The sequence below is a fragment of the Emydura macquarii genome, unplaced genomic scaffold (assembly GCF_026122565.2).
Source record: "Emydura macquarii macquarii isolate MOO-44397 ecotype Brisbane River unplaced genomic scaffold, CSIRO-AGI_Emac_v2 contig_2935, whole genome shotgun sequence".
In the NCBI taxonomy this organism is placed as follows: domain Eukaryota; kingdom Metazoa; phylum Chordata; order Testudines; family Chelidae; genus Emydura; species Emydura macquarii.
Window position 1 is genome coordinate 356,815 of NW_027133072.1, and position 17,767 is coordinate 374,581.

At 46.1% G+C, this 17,767-nt stretch overlaps 1 protein-coding gene across 1 annotated transcript in view; it reads right to left on the reverse strand.

Moving 5' to 3' along the window:
- Positions 1-14,182: 14,182 nt before the first annotated feature.
- Positions 14,183-17,767, reverse strand: part of LOC137167545 (zinc finger protein 271-like) — a 65,948-nt gene continuing 62,363 nt past the window's right edge. The window contains exon 7 of the mRNA XM_067569761.1: positions 14,183-15,550. Coding sequence (XP_067425862.1) covers positions 15,096-15,550 — 455 coding nt within the window. The 3' untranslated portion in view covers positions 14,183-15,095. The remainder of the gene's footprint in view (positions 15,551-17,767) is intronic.

A 17,767-nucleotide genomic window follows, 5' to 3' on the forward strand; every position in this document is an offset into this window, starting at 1 on the left:
TGCAATGACTCCAGTGAAGCAATGCCAGTTTACACTGGCTGGAAGTTGTCTGTAGTGGAGGTAGGGCTGATTCACACCAGCCAGGGATCTGGCCTCATTTACTTCTGGGTGGGCTATTGACAAACACATGTAGCTGGCTCTAGATGAACCCAGGTGATGCCTTGATACACCCCATTATCCTGCATTAGACAGCTCCCGCTATGTTAAGCAGCCTCATGGACTCCTCCTCACTGATCCTAGATACCCCTAATGGTACTACTACCTGGGGTCAGCTGTATGTTTCCAACCCGGGACCTCACCACAGAAGCCTCTACTGCCTGAGCAAAAGCGCCATTAACTCATGTTACTGCTTTTTGGCCAAAGTTAGTAGCCAATTTTTGAGGTCCTGTGAGTTGTTTCTACTTGGAGGAGAAATTGATGATAGAGACAGGTGTTTCTTTAGTTCAGTCCTGTTAATTCACAAAGAATGTGAAATCCCTGTTTTCCTGAACCAAGTCTGCATCAAACAACAGGAGATATTTTCTCTGATCACAGCTCTAATACTCTTTAAGACAGCACTCTTCCCAAAAGCTTTCCCTTGGCTTTTCTCAGGGTCATGTTTACAAGTGCCTTTTAAGGCTACCTCCCTGACTTTTCTTGCTGCCTTCTTTCTCAGCTTTTTGCTGCTTCTGTTCCAGACACATGAAACAATAGCCAGCAAACCCACTCCACCACATCGCTCAGTTTCTGAAGGCTGTTGCTTTGGGAGGTGAGGTGTGCTTTTGTTTTGGGTGGAGGCTGCTATTGTTTCAGCTATTACATTCCATAAAGGAGCTTCATTGTTTCTTACATTTATCCCAGTTGAAGGGTAGCTGTTATACTCACCAGCGTCACTGATTACCCAACCATAACATCTCAAAAGCAGCAGCAGACTCTGTATCAGGGCCCACATATGGGGGGGAGGGTACACTTTACTGGGGCCCAGAGGCCTGGGGGCCCGGCCCAGGCTGCAACCCCCATTATGGGAGGGGGCCTGTGTTAAAAGTTTGTACCGAACCCGAAAAAATTATGCTTGGGCCCTGCTCTGTATATGTTACCTAGCCACTAAGGGAGGCCAGAGAGCAGCACTGGGTTAGCCTGTGTTATATCCACTATCATAATTTTTGTCTTCTTCCACCAGCAGCAGGACAGGAGGGTTCATCCTCTTCTGGCAGATACAGACTTGCCATGGAGGTCTATGCCCACGTGACCACAAGAGTGGGCTTGAAATGAGGAAGGGTGGTCCAATGGTCAGAGATATAGCTTAGAACTTGGGAGACCTGGGTTCAATTCCTTGTGCTACTATGGACTCCATGTGACTTCTGGGCAAGTCACTTAGCCTTTCTGCACCTTAGGTCCCAAACTGGATGATAGCACTGCTGAGGGAGTTGGTTGAGGTGATTTCAGAGCCATTGGCTATTATCTTTGAAAGCTCGTGGCAACAGGGGGAGGTCCCTGAGGACTGGAAAAAAGCAAATATAGTGCCCATCTTCAAAAAAGGAAGGAAAGAGGATTCAGGGAACTACAGACCAGTCAGCCTCACCTCAATCCCTGGAAAAATCATGGAGCAGGTCCTTAAGGAATCCATTTTAAGGCACTTGGAAGAGAGGAAGGTGATCAGGAACAGTCAACACGGAGTCACCAAGGGAAAGTCATGCCTGACCAACCTGATTGCTTTCTATGATGAGGTGGCTGGCTCTGTGGATGTAGGGAAGGCGGTGGACGTGATATACCTTGACTTTAGCAAAGCTTTTGATACGGTCTCTCACAGTATTCTTATCAGCAAGTTAAAGAAGTATGGGTTGGATGAATGGACTATAAAATGGATAGAGAACTGGCTAGAGCATAGGGCTCAACGAGTAGTGATCAATGGCTCCATGTCTAGCTGGCAACCAGTCACAAGCGGAGTGCCCCAGGGGTCGGTCCTGGGGCCAGTTTTGTTCAACATCTTTATTAATGATCTGGAGGATGGGGTAGATTGCACCCTCAGCAAGTTTGCGGATGACACTAAGCTGGGGGGAGTGGTAGATACCCTGCAAGGTAGGGATAGGATACAGATTGACTTAAAAAAACTGGAGGATTGGGCCAAAAGAAATCTAATGAGGTTCAACAAAGAAAAGTGCAGAGTCCTCCACTTAGGAAGGAAGAATCCCATGCACAGCTATAGACTGGGGACCGACGAGCTAGGCAGCAGTTCTGCAGAAAAGGACCTGGGGGTAACAGTGGATAAAAAGCTGGATATGAGTCAGCAGTGTGCCCTGGTTGTCAAGAAGGCTAATAGAATATTGGGCTGCATTAGGAGGGGCATTGCCAGCAGGTCACGGGAAGTGATTATTCCCCTCTATTCGGCATTGGTGAGGCCGCATTTAGAATATTGTGTCCAGTTTTGGGCCCCCCACTACAAAAAGGATGTAGACATGTTGGAGAGAGTCCAGCGGAGGGCAACAAAAATGATTAGGGGGCTGGAGCACAGGACTTATGAGGAGAGGCTGAGGGAACTGGGCTTGTTTAGTCTGCAAAAGAGAAGAATGAGGGGGATTTGATAGCAGCCTTTAACTACGTGAAAGGGGGTTCCAGGGAGGATGCGGCTAGGCTGTTCTCGGTGGTGGCAGATGATAGAACAAGGAGCAACGGTCTCAAGTTGCAGGGCGGGAGGTCTAGGTTGGACATTAGGAAACAGTTTTTCACTAGGAGGGTGGTGAAGCACTGGAATGGGTTACCTAGAGAGGTGGTGGAATCTCCATCTTTAGAGGTTTTTAAGCTGAGGCTTGACAAAGCCCTGGCTGGGATGATATAGCTGAGGTTAGTCCTGCTTTGAGCAGGGGGTTGGACTAGATGACCTCCTGAGGTCCCTTCCAACTCTAATATTCTATGATTCTATTTCACAAGGGTCTTGTGAGAACATATGTAGTGAAGATCATGCTGGGGACCACATAAATACCTGAGGCTGACAAAATGTCCTAGATGTAGGAATGAATAAAGAATCCTAAAGAAACCCCTCAGCTAGGCCCAGAATGGGGCAGCGTGCCAGCTGAAGAGGCCTGTGCAGAGAAGGGAAGCTGTCTTCTTGAGTTTGAAATTTTGCTTTGTACTAAATTGGAATGAAAATTGAAAATTTTGAAGTTTTCAGTAAAGAAAAATTACCCCTCTCCCAAATTGTTTCAGTTCAATCAACACATTTCAAAATGTTTCATTGTGCAAATGTCAGAATAGGATGTTTTGAAGTTTTGTTTCTTTTTTTCTTCCAAAATGAAATTCCTGGGCAGAGTTTTGATTTTGATGGAACCACATATTTTGATGAAATATGGAGAATGAATAAACGGGAATCTGAAGTAGGAATAGAGAGGTTATTTACCTCTCTGTTTGAAGATTCCAAGGCCAGAAGGGACCTCTGTGATCATCTAGTTTGACCTGTGTAACACAATGAATCCACCACAACCTTTGGCACTAGTGCAACTTCTGCTGGAATAGTGTGTCCAATGTAGTGTAATATAGGTTCATTTTTCAGGCCCTGGTTGGAAGGTTATGTGGATTAAAAAGAGCATTTTATTGATATTTCTAAGACATAAAACTACAGAGTGTCCCTGAGCAGATGGATGAGTTGAAAAAAGGTCTTTTTTTCTATACATTTTTATTTATTTATAATTTTCTCAGGCTTTTTTTTCATTAAAAAAAAACTAACAAAAAAGGTCTACTTTTGTTCTTCCTCAACTATACCCATCATTCTACAGTGGCAAAAATAGAAAAAGTGGGAAAATAAAGGGAAAAAGGGCAGAGAAAGGCCAAAAAAACTCCAAAAACTCTCCAACCTGAAAATACCTGAATGGATTTTTTTCAATCAGAAAACAAATATTTTGTGTGAAAAATTTTGAAAAAATGAAATCGTCCCATTTTACAAGTGGGAAATGAGGCTCAGAGAGACTAAGGGCTGGATTTTTAAAGGTATTTAGGGGCCTAATCATATACCTAGGTGCCTCATATGATCTTTCAGAAGTACTTAGGGTCCTATCATTAGGCCTCTAAATATTTTTAAAAATCTGGCCCCCATGAGAGTTATCTACAAGTGATTGGTGTAACATCACACAGGAGCTTTTGCAGAGTACAGAATTGAACTTGGAACTTAAACACTGGCCCGCTGAACTAGTTTTCCTACCTTGTACTTTAGAAACTGATTTAGTTATTTCTGTGCAGCTCCCTTGAGTGGACACCTTATAGTTAAAGAGTTCGCTATGCTGATTTAGCTTAATTCGATTCTGAGGCCTGGCCTACACTACAGGGATAGCTCAACGTAAGCTGCCTTGCGTTGACCTACCTGTGAAGTATCTTCACTCAAATTTGGCTCCCAATGACATAAGTGCCTCTGTACGCTGATTTAGTAACACCACCTCCCCATGTAGCGTAAAGTCACCGTCAATGTACTTAGGTCGACACAGTTTCAATGTAGATGCTGCATTGCTCACATTGACTGCTACTGGCCTCCAGGAGCCACCCCATAATGCCCGACACTAACAATACAATCGATACATGCACTCCTGGTGAGGCCTCGCACCACTAAAACAAGGAGCCACATGTGCGCACACATAAACGATTTACTAACTGTGGTGGCTGTATGTTGACGTAAGTTAGGGCAATGTAATTTTGTATTGTAGACAAGGTCTGACTTAAATCATGCAACTAGTTAAATGAGTACAACTTTCTCATGTACACAAGGTCTGGATACAAAACCCCTCCCTGACGCCTCTCATTTCCTCCTGCGATATCACTAGTCTGATTCTGCCGTGGTCTACACAGTAGAGTTGGGTCGATGTAAGGCAGCATACATTGACCTAACTCAATTAGCATCTACATTAAAATGTTGCTCCCATGGATGTAACTTGCCCACTACACTGATTTAATAACCACCTCTGCGAGAGGTGTGGTACTTAGGTGGCTGTAGTGAGATGGTGAGACCTCCCTCTGAGCCAGAGGGGAAGGAGCCACCCTCCCCATCCAAGTGGGTGGAGCCAGACCAACATCAGCTCTCCCACCAGATGTGGGTAAATGGGACAGGCAGTAGAAAAGGCTTAGTGGGAGGTGAGACAGTGATGGACATGGATGCACCCTGCTCATTCCAGGCTGCTGACCTTCCTGCTGCACCCAGAGACACCCTGCTGGCTGCGAAGCCTGTGCCTGAAGGGGAACCACTGGGACTGCCACTAGCTGCCTACCTCAGTGAGACCAAAGATGCCCCATGGACCCAGGCTCACCCCCAGGGGAGGATAGGAAGTAGCCCAGGGGTAGCTGACTCCAGTCGGTCTGCAGTGCTGCCAGTGGCATGGTCAGCATGTTGTGGCTGGAGCTAGGGCTCTGGGCTGAGACACAGTGGAGTCAGGCGGGCCTATGTCCCCCTAGCTTCCTGCCATTCCGCCCCCCTGCCCCCACCCCCTTATATGGCAGCAACCCCCTACCTGAGCCCTAGACTGTAGAGGTGCTCAAACCCTGCCAGGGACTATAGACGGCCTGCCTGCCTCATCCTACCTGAGGGCCCAGCCGGGCTATAAAATGCTTGCTTGCTGTGCCCTGCCTGAGGGCCCGGGGCTATTGACTGCTTAGTTGCTCCGCCCAGCCTAAGGGCCAGAGCTTCCCAGACTGCTTAGTTGCTCTGCCCTGCTGGAGGGCCAGATCCTCCAAGACTGTGTGCATTCCCGGCCCAGCCTGAGGGCCAGGAGCTCTAGAGTGGAGACACTGTCCTGCCTGAGGGCCAGGGACTATAGGCTGCTTAGCTGTTCAGCCCTGCCTGAGGGCTGGGTTCACCCCCTACCAGTAGGCAGTAATCCAGTGAGGCGGTGTGGCCACCCTCCAACCCAGAGGGGGAGGAGCAACTGACATTCCTCTACAGTTACTGTAGTTAGGTTGATGCAGTGTCAGTGTAGACACTGCATTGCTTACATCGATTGTTGCTGCCTTTCAGAAGCCGTCCCACAATGCCCCTCAAAGACCAATGTCCCACAGTGCCTCCTAATGAGGCTGTGCACCATTGACACAAGGGGCATAGTGTGGACATGCAAAAGCAGTTTAATTACTGCAGTGGCTGTAAATCGAGGTAACTTAGGTCAACTTAATTTTATAGTGTAGCCTTGCCCTTAAATGCAGGTCAACTACACTTGAAACACTACACTGACACAGCTGTGCTGCTGTAGTTCTTCAGTGTAGACTCTCACTACAATAATGAGTGGGGCTCTCCTGTCACATAATTAATCCACTTCCTCAAAAGGTGGTAGCTACATTAACGGAAGAATTCTTGTTGACCTAGCACTGGCTACATCAGGGGTTAGATCAGTTTAACTAGGTGGCTCGGGTGTGGATTTTTTACAGCCCTGAGCAATGTAGCTGACTCAACTTAAGTTTTGAGTGTAGACCTTGCTTAAGGCCCTTAAATAAGCGTTTCCCCACAACAGGTGTGAATCAATTCAATCAGTCAGGCTGTAAACCATGTGAGTGAAATCATTGCAAATATCTCACATGGAGTAATTAAAACTGATTTTTTGGTAGTTTTTGTTGGCAGGTATTTAACTGCAATGACTTAAAGCGTTGAAGAAAGCAGCCTTTGTTACAGATTCAGTATCATCAACCTTGCAAAGAAAGGGTGAGACTTCACTAAGCATCTTCCTGAGCTTTCCAGAGGTCATCTGCCAAAACTCAGTTAGAGAGGCCTGATACTTCTAAAGCCTTTTCTTATAGTGGGATGATTTATGCCTATGTTTTAAGGAGTAGCCTGCTTTGTCTCTCTCTGTACTTGCGTATTATTGTTCTAGAGTCTAAGAAATAAAATAGTGTTACTCTGTAACCTTCCAACAAGAGTATTTATGTTTTTTAACTATTTTCTCTGCTTGTATACCATGAACATAGCATTTTTTCATACAACAGTTGTAAGAGTTTGAGGGGTTGTCTGCATGGGGAAATTTTAAAAGCATAGCTTCATCAGCATAAATGCACAAATATAGTTCTGCTGGTATAATTCCCTTAAACTAAGGGTTGAGGAAAAGCTGACGGGGCGAAGGAGCACAAGATTTGGACAGAGACATCTCTTAGGGAAGAATTTTATTTTAGGAGATACTCTATATCCTAGTAAAGAAGAGAGGATAAAAGTTAATAAAACACAGGTAGGAACTGAAGAGAAAAAGTCAGTCAAAAAAGAGTCCCATTCAATTACATCACATGGAGGCAGACAACTAATTATTGACATATTGTATAAGTGCTTGTATACAAATACTAGAAGTCTAAATACCAAGATTGTTAAATTTGAGTGCCTGACATTGAGTACGTTTCCCAGACCTGAAGAAGAGCCATGTGTAAGTTTGAAAGCTTGTCTCTGTCACTAACAGAAGTTGGTCCAATAAAAGATATTACCTCATCCACCATGTTTCTCTAATTTCATATTTGAGTTCCCTCAGAACTCTTGGGTGAATTCTATCTGATCCTGATGACTTACTAGTGTTTGATTTATCAATTTGTTTTGAAACTTCCTCTACTGACACCTGAATCTGGGACAGTCTCTCAGATTTCTTACCTAAAAGGAATGGCTCAGGTGTGGAAATCTCCCTCACATCCTCTGCAGTGAAGACTAATGCAAAGATTAATGGGTTGGATGAATGGACTATAAAATAGATAGAGAACTGGCTAGAGCATAGGGCTCAACAAGTAGTGATCAATGGCTCCATGTCTAGCTGGTAACCGGTCACAAGCGGAGTTCCCCAGGGGTCGGTCCTGGGGCCGGTTTTGTTCAACATCTTTATTAATGATCTGGAGGATGGAGTAGGTTGCACCCTCAGCAAGTTTGCAGATGACACTAAGCTGGGGCGGTGGTAGATACCCTGGAAGGTAGGAATAGGATACAGAGTGACCTAAACAAACTGGAGAATTGGGCAAAAAGAAATCTAATGAGGTTCAACAAAGAAAAGTGCAGAGTCCTCCACTTAGGAAGGAAGAATCCCATGCACAGCTATAGACTGGGGACTGACGAGCTAGGCAGCAGCTCTGCAGAAAAGGACCTGGGGGTAACAGTGGATAAAAAGCTGGATATGAGTCAGCAGTGTGCCCTGGTTGTCAAGAAGGCTAATAGCATATTGGGCTGCATTAGGAGGGGCATTGCCAGCAGGTCACGGGAAGTGATTATTCCCCTCTATTCGGCATTGGTGAGGCCGCATTTAGAATATTGTATCCAGTTTTGGGCCCCCCACTACAAAAAGGATGCAGACAAGTTGGAGAGAGTCCAGCGGAGGGCAACAAAAAATGATTAGGGGCTGGAGCACAGGACTTATGAGGAGAGGCTGAGGGAACTGGGCTTGTTTAGTCTGCAAAAGCGAAGAATGAGGGGGGATTTGATAGCAGCCTTTAACTACCTGAAAGGGGGTTCCAGGGAGGCTGGGGCTAGGCTGTTCTCGGTGGTGGCAGATGACAGAACAAGGGAGGTCTAGGTTGGACATTAGGAAAAGTTTTTCACTAGGAGGGTGGTGAAGCACTGGAATGCCTAGAGAGGTGGTGGAATCTCCATCTTTAGAGGTTTTTAAGCTGAGGCTTGACAAAGCCCTGACTGGGATGATATAGCTGAGGTTAGTCCTGCTTTGAGCAGGGGGTTGGACTAGATGACCTCCTGAGGTCCCTTCCAACTCTAATATTCTATGATTCTATGATTCTAATTCATTTAGCTTCTCTGTCGTGGCTTTGTCTTTCTTGAGTGCGCCCTTAGCACTTTGATCATTCAGTGGCCCCTCTGATTTTTTGGCAGGCTTCCTACTTCTGACGTACTTAATTTTTTTTCCTGTTAGTTTTTGTGTTTTTTGCTAGATGGTTTTTGCCATGCCTATTTATATTTTTACACTTGACTTGCCAGAATTTATGCTCCTTTATATTTTCCTGAATAGGATTTGACTTTCAATTTTTAAAGTATATTTTTTGCCTATAACTGTCTCTTTGACTTTGCTGCTTAGCCACTGTGGCCTTTTATTGGTTGCCTTACTGTTTTTTGTTTTGATTCTTTTATTTGGGGGGCGTACATTAGTTCAAGCCTCTATTATGATGTTTTAAAATAGTTTCCATGCAGCTTGTAGGCACTTCAGTCTTGTGACTTTTCCTTTTAATTTTCATTTAACTAGCTTCCTCATTTTTGTCTGGTTTCCCTATTTGAAGTTAAATTCTAGTCTGGTGGCTTACTTTAGTATTTCCCCTCCATATGGATGTTAAATTTAATTACATTCTGGTTGCTATTACTGAGCGGTTCAGCTATATTCACCTCTTAGAGCTGATCCTTTTCTCCACTTAGGACTAAATCAAGAATTGTCTCTCCCTTTGTGGGTTCTAGGACTTTATCTCTGCATCCTGTCCTAAGGTGATATGTTCCCAGTCAATATGGAAATAGTTGAAATCCCCCATTATTACTGGGTTTTCTGTTTTTGTAGCCTCTCTAATCTTGCTAAGTATTTCATAATCACTGTCACCATCCTGGTCAGATGGTCAGTAGTATATTCCTACTGCTCTACTCTTATTCAACCATGGAATTTCTATCCATAGAGATTCGATTGTACAGTTTGATTAATTGTGGGATAACAGGGAAGGTCTTCTCGTGGATCAGTTAGAAGATAGTAAACAAAGGGTAGGTATAAATGGTCAGTTTTCACAATGGAGAGCATTAAATAGTGGCGTTACCCCACGGATCTGTACTGTTCAACATATTCAGAAATGATCTGGAAAAAGGGGTAAACATTGAGGTGGCAAAATTTGCAGATGATACAAAATTATTCAAGATAGTTAAGTCCAAAGCAGACTGTGAAGCGTAACAAAGAGATTTCACAAAACTGGGTGACTGGGCAACAAAATGGAAGATGAAATTCAGTGTTGGTAAGTGTAAAGTAATGCACATGGGAAAATATAATCCCAACTATACATGCAAAATGATGGGGTCTAAATTAGCTGTTACCACTCGAGAAAAAGAGCTTGGAGTCATTGTGGATAGTTCTCTGAAAACATCCACTCAATATGCAGCATCAGTCAAAAAGGCTAACAAAATGTTAGGAACCATTAGGAAAGGGATAGATAGACAGAAAATGTCATATTGAATCATATCAAATGCCACCTTGAATACTGTGTACAATTCTGGTTGCCCCATCTTAAAAAGATATATTAGAATTGGAAAAGGTACTGAAAAGGACAACAAAAATGATTAGGGGTATGGAATATCTTCTACATGAGGAGAGATTAAAAAGACCGGGACTGTTCAATTTAGAATAGAGATGACTAAAGGGAGATATGATAGAGACCTATAAAATCAGGAATGGTGTGGAGAAAGGGAATAAAGAAGTGTTACTTACCCCTTAATGTAACACAAGACCCAGGGGTCAAACAATGAAATGAATAGGCAGCAAATTTAAAACAAACGAAAGGAAGTACTTTTTTACACAACACACAGTCCCAGCCTATGGAAGTCGTTACCAGGGGCTGTTGTAATGGCCAAAATTATAACTGAGATCAACAAAGAATTAGATAAATTCATTGAGGATAGGTCCATCAATGGCCATTAGCCACGATGGTCAGTGATGCAAACCCATGCTGTGGGTGTCCCTAAACCTCCAAATGCCACGATGGGACTAGATGAGAAGGAATGGATCACTCAAGAATTGGCCTGTTCTGTTGATTCCCTTTGAACCATCTGGCCCTGGCTACTGCTGGAAGATAGGGTACTGGATTAGCTGGACCATTGGTCTGACCCACTATGGCCTTGCAACAGTATGTCCTTATGTCCTTACAACAGTATAATTACATCAGTTTAAATATGCTGGTAAATTTCCCCATGTAGACAATCCCTAACTAAACTGGTTTCTAAACTGATTTAGTCAAATCAGTACAACTCTCTTGTGTGGATATACTTAAACCAGTTTAAGAATGCTATATATATAGCTTAAATTTAGTTAGTTACTGATCAGAAACCAATTTAATTAAATCTGTGTAAAAGCTACATATAGACAGGGCCTACACTTAAAAAATAAATAAATAAAATAAAGCTCCAGTGTTTTCACTGTCTAGCCCAGCCATTTATTGACTCCTTTTGGTTGCCAGCATTGCTCCTCTCAGATTAACTAGGTGTCCCTGTGCTGGGTTTTTTTTGGGTGCAGAGAATACCCCTCCAATACCCCCTGTCAATCTAGAACCAGAGGTGACCTTGCACAAGCCCCCTCATGTCTTCTGCCTCCAGTCCCACAGACTCCTGTCCAGAAAACAGTGCCCTTGATCAAGGGGGATGGGTGAGGTCTGTCATGGAGGGGTTACAAATAACAATAGGAACATGGGCCCAGCTCCACAAAGGTGTTCAGGTGCCTCTCTACTTCACAGGCACCTAATTCTGCCACTGAGGCAACACTGACATTGTGAACGCCTCCATATAACTTTGTAGCCTACGTTCCCCAGCCACTTACGTTTCCACTGGGCGACATTCACAAATCTGCCTAAATGCTGATGCCACCCCACAGCTAACGAGCTGGTCAGTGCCCTCGCTGAAGACAATGCCCCAGAGGCCTCGAAATAGGATTCTCAAATTGGGTGAGGGAATGCCTATCTCACCAGCCAGGCCTGATCCAGAAGGGGTGCTCTGAGCACCCCTAACTTCTGTTAGCTGATGGGCCCTGAGGCAGGAGGGCCAGAGGTGAAGGGAGTGGGGGCAGCACAGCTCCCACACAGAAGACAGCTGGAGGCACAGGGAACTGTTGGGCGAGCGTGAGAGATGTACTGGGTGTGATCAGGAGCCAGGGAGAGAGAGATGGTTTAGGCTGCTAGGATCTGGGATACCTTAGCAGCTGAACTGGCTCAGCTGCCTGACTCCAGGAGAGGATTTGCAGTGGAGGATCCCAAATGGAGGGACAGCCCTGATCCACAAGAGTAATTAGGCCCCTAACTCCAGACCTAGGTACTAAATCCCAGTGTTATGCTCCTCTGTGACCTACAAAACTCTCACTGAACCCTGTAGGAGCCTAAACTCACTCTGCACCTAAGTTTCAGGGTAAGAGTCCCCTTAGCACCTACATTCCTGCCTCTGGGCATGTGCATGGCTGCCTCACTCTGGGCATCTGGGCACCTATGTGTCCTGCCTCAGCCCAAATGATCCATGACCAGGGAAAGGCAGGTGTTCAGCCACTGAAGGCATGTGCGGGGCCTGATCCAGTGGGTGGTCAATGAGCGCACCGACCAGATTGGGTCCCATCCAAAATCTGGCTGGAGGATGGGGGGAGCGGGGGAGACCCTGTTCAAACCCCCGCCCACACCCAGAGGCAGAGGGGAGAATTGAACTTGGATCTCCCACATGAGTGAGGTAATCACGGCCAAGGGGTGGCACCTCCTCCAGCTATTGTGCATAGAGTGAGACAGGTGCTTAACTCATTCTCACAAGAAACTGCTTCAGCGCCACCGGATTCCAGGCAGAGGTTTCCTGCCGGGGTTCACAAGCAGAGCTGGGTGCCTCTCTGCTGCCTGGTCTTAGGCACCTAACTCAGTGAGAGGAGCGGAGTTTAAGACACACTCTCAGCTGGGCATCTCCCTTTGGCTAGTCAAGGTGAGGCACCATGTACCACACTGAGTTTTGTGGATCCCATTTAAGGATGCCTATTTCCCTATCTCAACCCATTCATTGGTGAGGGAGCCCAGGCACTGACCTCAGGCTCTGTGGATCACAGTTCCACCACTGTTCCTGTGATTCCCTAGCACCACAACACTGAGCTCTGCACTGCCTAAATCCCTTTGTGGATCTGGGCTGCGATTCCCCCTCCCTTGGCAATAATCAGAGCACTGTAATGGCAGCAGCTAATTAATCCCTCCCTCTGCTCCCACAGGGACAGAAACAGCGTACAGGGGGGATCCGGACAGAATTCTTCTCTCCACCATGAGCAGAGGAAAAACCTCCAGAGTAAATGAACTAGACACAGAGCCCAGAGAAAAGTGCTCCCTGCTGCCAGCCAGAGCTCCAGGCAGCCCCTGGGGCCAGATGTCCATAAGCCCTAGGAACCTTTTATTTCAGGGATAACACCAGGTCATTCCTGGGTCACTGCAGCTCCATATTCCCCTCCAGCCACCCTATTTATGCTCAGACCACAGACATACACCCCCCAGTGGCCAGGCGTTATTGAGTCAGAATCACATTCTTGTTATTTGAACGATAGAAAGAATCACAAAAGAACTAGGACAGTGAGACACGGGTAGCTGGGTCCCTGCCGGTAAGGGCTCTGGGCAGCTGCACTGGATCCAGCTCCCAGATGGGGTCTGCACAGGGCCCTATTGGGTACGTCTACACTGCAGCTGAAAGCAAGCCTCACATAGACTCACACTAGCATGCTAAAAATAGCGGTGTGGACATTGTGGCCTAGGCTGTATGTCGAGCGCTCAAGCCCAACTGATGCACTTGGTTCAGCCTGCCTGCAAATTCACACTTCTATTTTAGTGGGATAAACCAAGCTCTGCTAGTGCAAGTCTGTTTACCCACGCTAAGGCACACCCCCAGCTGCAGCATAAACATGTCCTATCTGGCCTGTTGGCCACGTGCACCAGGTCAGCTGCTCAGGCAGCTAAGCCCCTCTCCCTACCCCTCTGCTTGGCATTTCATAGACTCATAGAAGATTAGGGTTGGAAGGGACCTCCGGAGGTCATCTAGTCCAACCCCCTGCTCAAAGCAGTACCAACCCCAACTAAACCATCCCAACCAGAGCTTTGTCAAGCTGCACCTTAAAAACCTCTAAGGATGGAAGTTCTACCACCTCCCTAGGTAACCCATTCCAGTGCTTCACTGCCCTCCTAGTGAATTTTTCCCCCCAATGTCCAACCTAGACCTCCCCCACTGCAACTTTAGACCATTTCTCCTAGTTGTGTCATCTACTATCATTGAGAACAGCCTAACTCCATTCTCCTTGGAACCCCCTTTCAGGTAGTTAAAGGCTGCTATCAAATCCCCCCTCACTCTTCTCTTCTGCAGACTAAACAAGCCCAGTTCCCTCAGCCTCTCCTCATAAGTCATGTGCTCCAGCCCCCTAATAATTTTTGTTGCCCTCTGCTGGACTCTTTCCAATTTGTCCACATCCTTTCTTTAGTGGGGGGCCCAAAACTGGACACAATACTCCAAATGTGGCCTCACCAGTGCCGAATAGAGGGAAAGAATCACTTCCCTCGATCTGCTGGCAATGCTCCTACTGCAGCTACTAATGCTCCTAATGCAGCCCAATATGCCATTAGCCTTCTTGGCAATAAGGGCACACTGTTGACTCATATCCAGCTTCTTGTCCACTGTAACCCCCAGGTCCTTTTCTGCAGAACTGCTGCCTAGCCAGTCGGTGCCCAGTCTGCAGCAGTGCATGGGATTCTTCTATCTGAAGTGGAGGACTCTGCACTTGTCCTTGTTGAACCTCATCAGATTTCTTTTGGCCCAATCCTACAATTTGTCTAGGTCACTCTGTATCCTATTCCTACCCTCCAGCATATCTACCACTGCCCACAGCTTAGTGTCATCTGCAAACTTGCTGAGGCTGCAATCTACCCCATCCTCCAGTTCATTAATGAAGATGTTGAACAAAACTGGCCCCAGCACTGACCCCTGGGGCACTTTGTTTGTTACCAGCTGTCAACTAGACATCGAGCCATTGATCACCACCTGTTGAACCCGATGATCTAGTCAGCTTTCTATCCACCTTATAGTCATTTCACTCCTGGCTAGCTTCGATGGCTCTGCACACAGCTTGCTGGCTTCAGGTATCTTTTCCTTGGGCACCTAACTCTCCCCATGCATTGTACAGGGAGCCTGGACTTCTAAGACAGGGCAGAGAACTCCACCAGAGAGCAGCATGCCAAGGAATTAGGTGTTGGAACACTGAGCAGAGCAACACTTAAGTACCTTTGAGGATCTGGGCCATGGATCCTCACACCCCTTTCTGACTCCTACAATCTCAATAACCAGCACCTCCGCTCTGTCTCTCTGAACAGATCAGTTCCCTTATACCCCCTCCCCAGACAATGCATTCCATACTTTATTTGTACTGCTTCGGGCTCCAGTATAGGATCATTGTTAATTTCTAGTCTATGTGGGTTCTCTGGTGTCGAATAAGGATTGAACTCCGGCCAAAGCTTTTCCCACAGTCAGGGCAAGAGTATGGCCTCTCTCCCGTGTGGGATCTCTGATGCGTGATGAGGTTTGAGCTCTGACTGAAGCTTTTCCCACAGTCAGGGCATTTGTAGGGTCTCTCTCCTGTGTGGGTTCTCTGGTGCCTGATAAGAGTTGAGCTCTGGCTGAAACTCTTCCCGCACTCAGAGCACCTGTACGGTTTCTCTCCCAGGAGGAGTCTCTGATGCTGAATAAGGTACCTCCTGGCACTAAAGTTTTTCCCACAGTCAGGGCATTTATAAGGTTTCTCTCCAATGTGGATTCTCTGGTGCTCAAAAAGGGTCGAGCTCTGGCTGAAGCTTTTCCCACACTTGTCACATTTATAGGGTCTCTCGCCCGTGTGGATTCTCTGGTGCACAATGAGGGCTGATCTCCAATGGAAACTCTTCCCACATTCCCCACATGTCATTGATCTCTCCTTTCTCCGGTTTCTCTGCTGAATGATTTCTTTGAGTTTCCTCACTCCTCTTCCCGTGTGAGTGGTTTTACTCCCTGCCTTCCGTGGCTGATTTCTGTTTTGGCTAGATACCCTGTGTTGACTCTCACAGGCTTCTTCCTGCTCAGGACTCTGGGAAACGTCCCCTTCAGCTCTTCCTGATACCATCCCATGTGGTTCCATTTGCTCAGGACCTTCCTGCTGAGGATTCTCCTCCTCATTCTCACTCACCATCCCGTCACCTGCTGGGACAGACAGAGAATTCAAACAGGAGTCATTCCCTGTGTGGTGGGAAAGGAAAGCTCAGATGAGGAATGGGAAATGGAGGAACAAGCAGAAATAAATGCTGGAGAGATCAGGAGCTGAATCCTCCAAACCCTTCCCCAGAGGGGAGGGGACCAGTTTATACAAACACATTCCACCTGAACACCCAGAGGGAGAGAGCTACTTCCAGGAGTCACTCATGGAGGGTGGGAAGTGATAAGTGACGTCTGTTGTGATGATATGACACCAGCTGGGGACAGTTTTGTCTGGGTGAGACGAGGCAGAATGGGAGGAGCTCATAGGACCTTTGTAGGAATCCTATCTTCTTCCTTAATCCATTGATGATTTTTAAATCAGTTTAGCCAGTTCCTCACCTGTGCAGGCCCCTCTCAGGATCTCCCTTCTGACAGAGACCACAAGATCAGGGACTCACAACTGTTCCTCTCCTTCCATCTTGGCCATCATGTCCACTTTCCAAACTGGGAAATCCTGCTGGGAAGAAAGAGAACAGGTGAGTTCAAGTTTGTTATATTCACACTAAGTATTTGTTATACAGAATTTTAAACCCAGGATTTTAAACTCAGTCCCATTTACCTTCCTCTCCACTAGATATTTCTTGGAAATCCCTAATGCTAACAGTACCCCTGTGCTGGCAACCCCAGCAGCACCAGGGTAGACAGGATCCAGGGAGACACAGGTACTTTTATGACAGTGCCATCTGGACCTGCTCTATGACACTGGCATGTGGAATATTTCACACCTGAATTTCCCCCAGGTTCTTTCCCTGCAGATAGAAGTTCTAGACAATGCAATGCCAGGAAAAAGAATTGGTCCATATGGGTAAAAGTTTCAACAGCACTTAAGTGTTTTAGAAACCAAAATCCTATTTTCAAAAGTGGCCTGATCTACACACAGGGGTCTTCTACCAATTTAACTATTCATGTGTCTGTGGGAGAGAGAGGTGATTCTCTACTCAAATAGTTAAAGAGAATAAGCTGTACTGGTATAAACTCTTTATACTGTCAGTAATAAATACATAACTGACAGTTATGCGTATTTGTAGTACCATAGCACCTAGAACTGTAGTCATGGACTGGGACCTAGTGCTATGCACTGTACAAACAGAACAAAAACAGACCATGGCCCAAAGAACTTACAATGTAGTTACAAGACAAGAGACAACATCTGGGAATAGACAGGCAGATGGCGAAGCACAAGGAAACAATGAGACAATACTGGTCAGCATGACAGGCAGTTTGAAAATTTAACAAGAGGGAGGTGGAGGTTGACATCATGGGCAGACAGGGGGCAGGAGCTGACAACCCAGGAGCAAATGAAAAATGATAGGAAGAATGGAGACAGACCATGAAAGGCCTCGAAAGTGAAGACAAGCAACTAGATGTGGCAGAGAAGGGGCAGCCAGCAGAGGGATGCAAAGGGGAGTTGACAAGGTCAAAGCGAGGGCCAAGAAAATGAGCTTTGCAGCAGCACTCTGAATACATATGAGGGGGGCTAGAGGATGGCAGGAGGGATTGTACCATTCTAACTCTCAGGCAGTAGTGAAAGCAGTACAGGTACTATGGGCAGATAAGGCCATAAGCCAGGGGTATCAAACTCATTTGCTATGGTGGGCCAGATTTGAATTAAATGTACTGCAAGTGGGCCATACATACCATAAATCAAAATACTAGGCACAACCATTTTTATGTAGTATTGTATTTTATTTGCTAGATGTCAGCGATATAAAAACTGCAGTAAATTCATTTCTACAACTACTACTGTTTTACGATTAAAAGACTCGATCAATGATTAAGAATTATAGGGCTGTGCGATGCCCCGAGACCACACCGTCCCTCTCCCGCCTTTTGGAGTGCTGTGTCTCG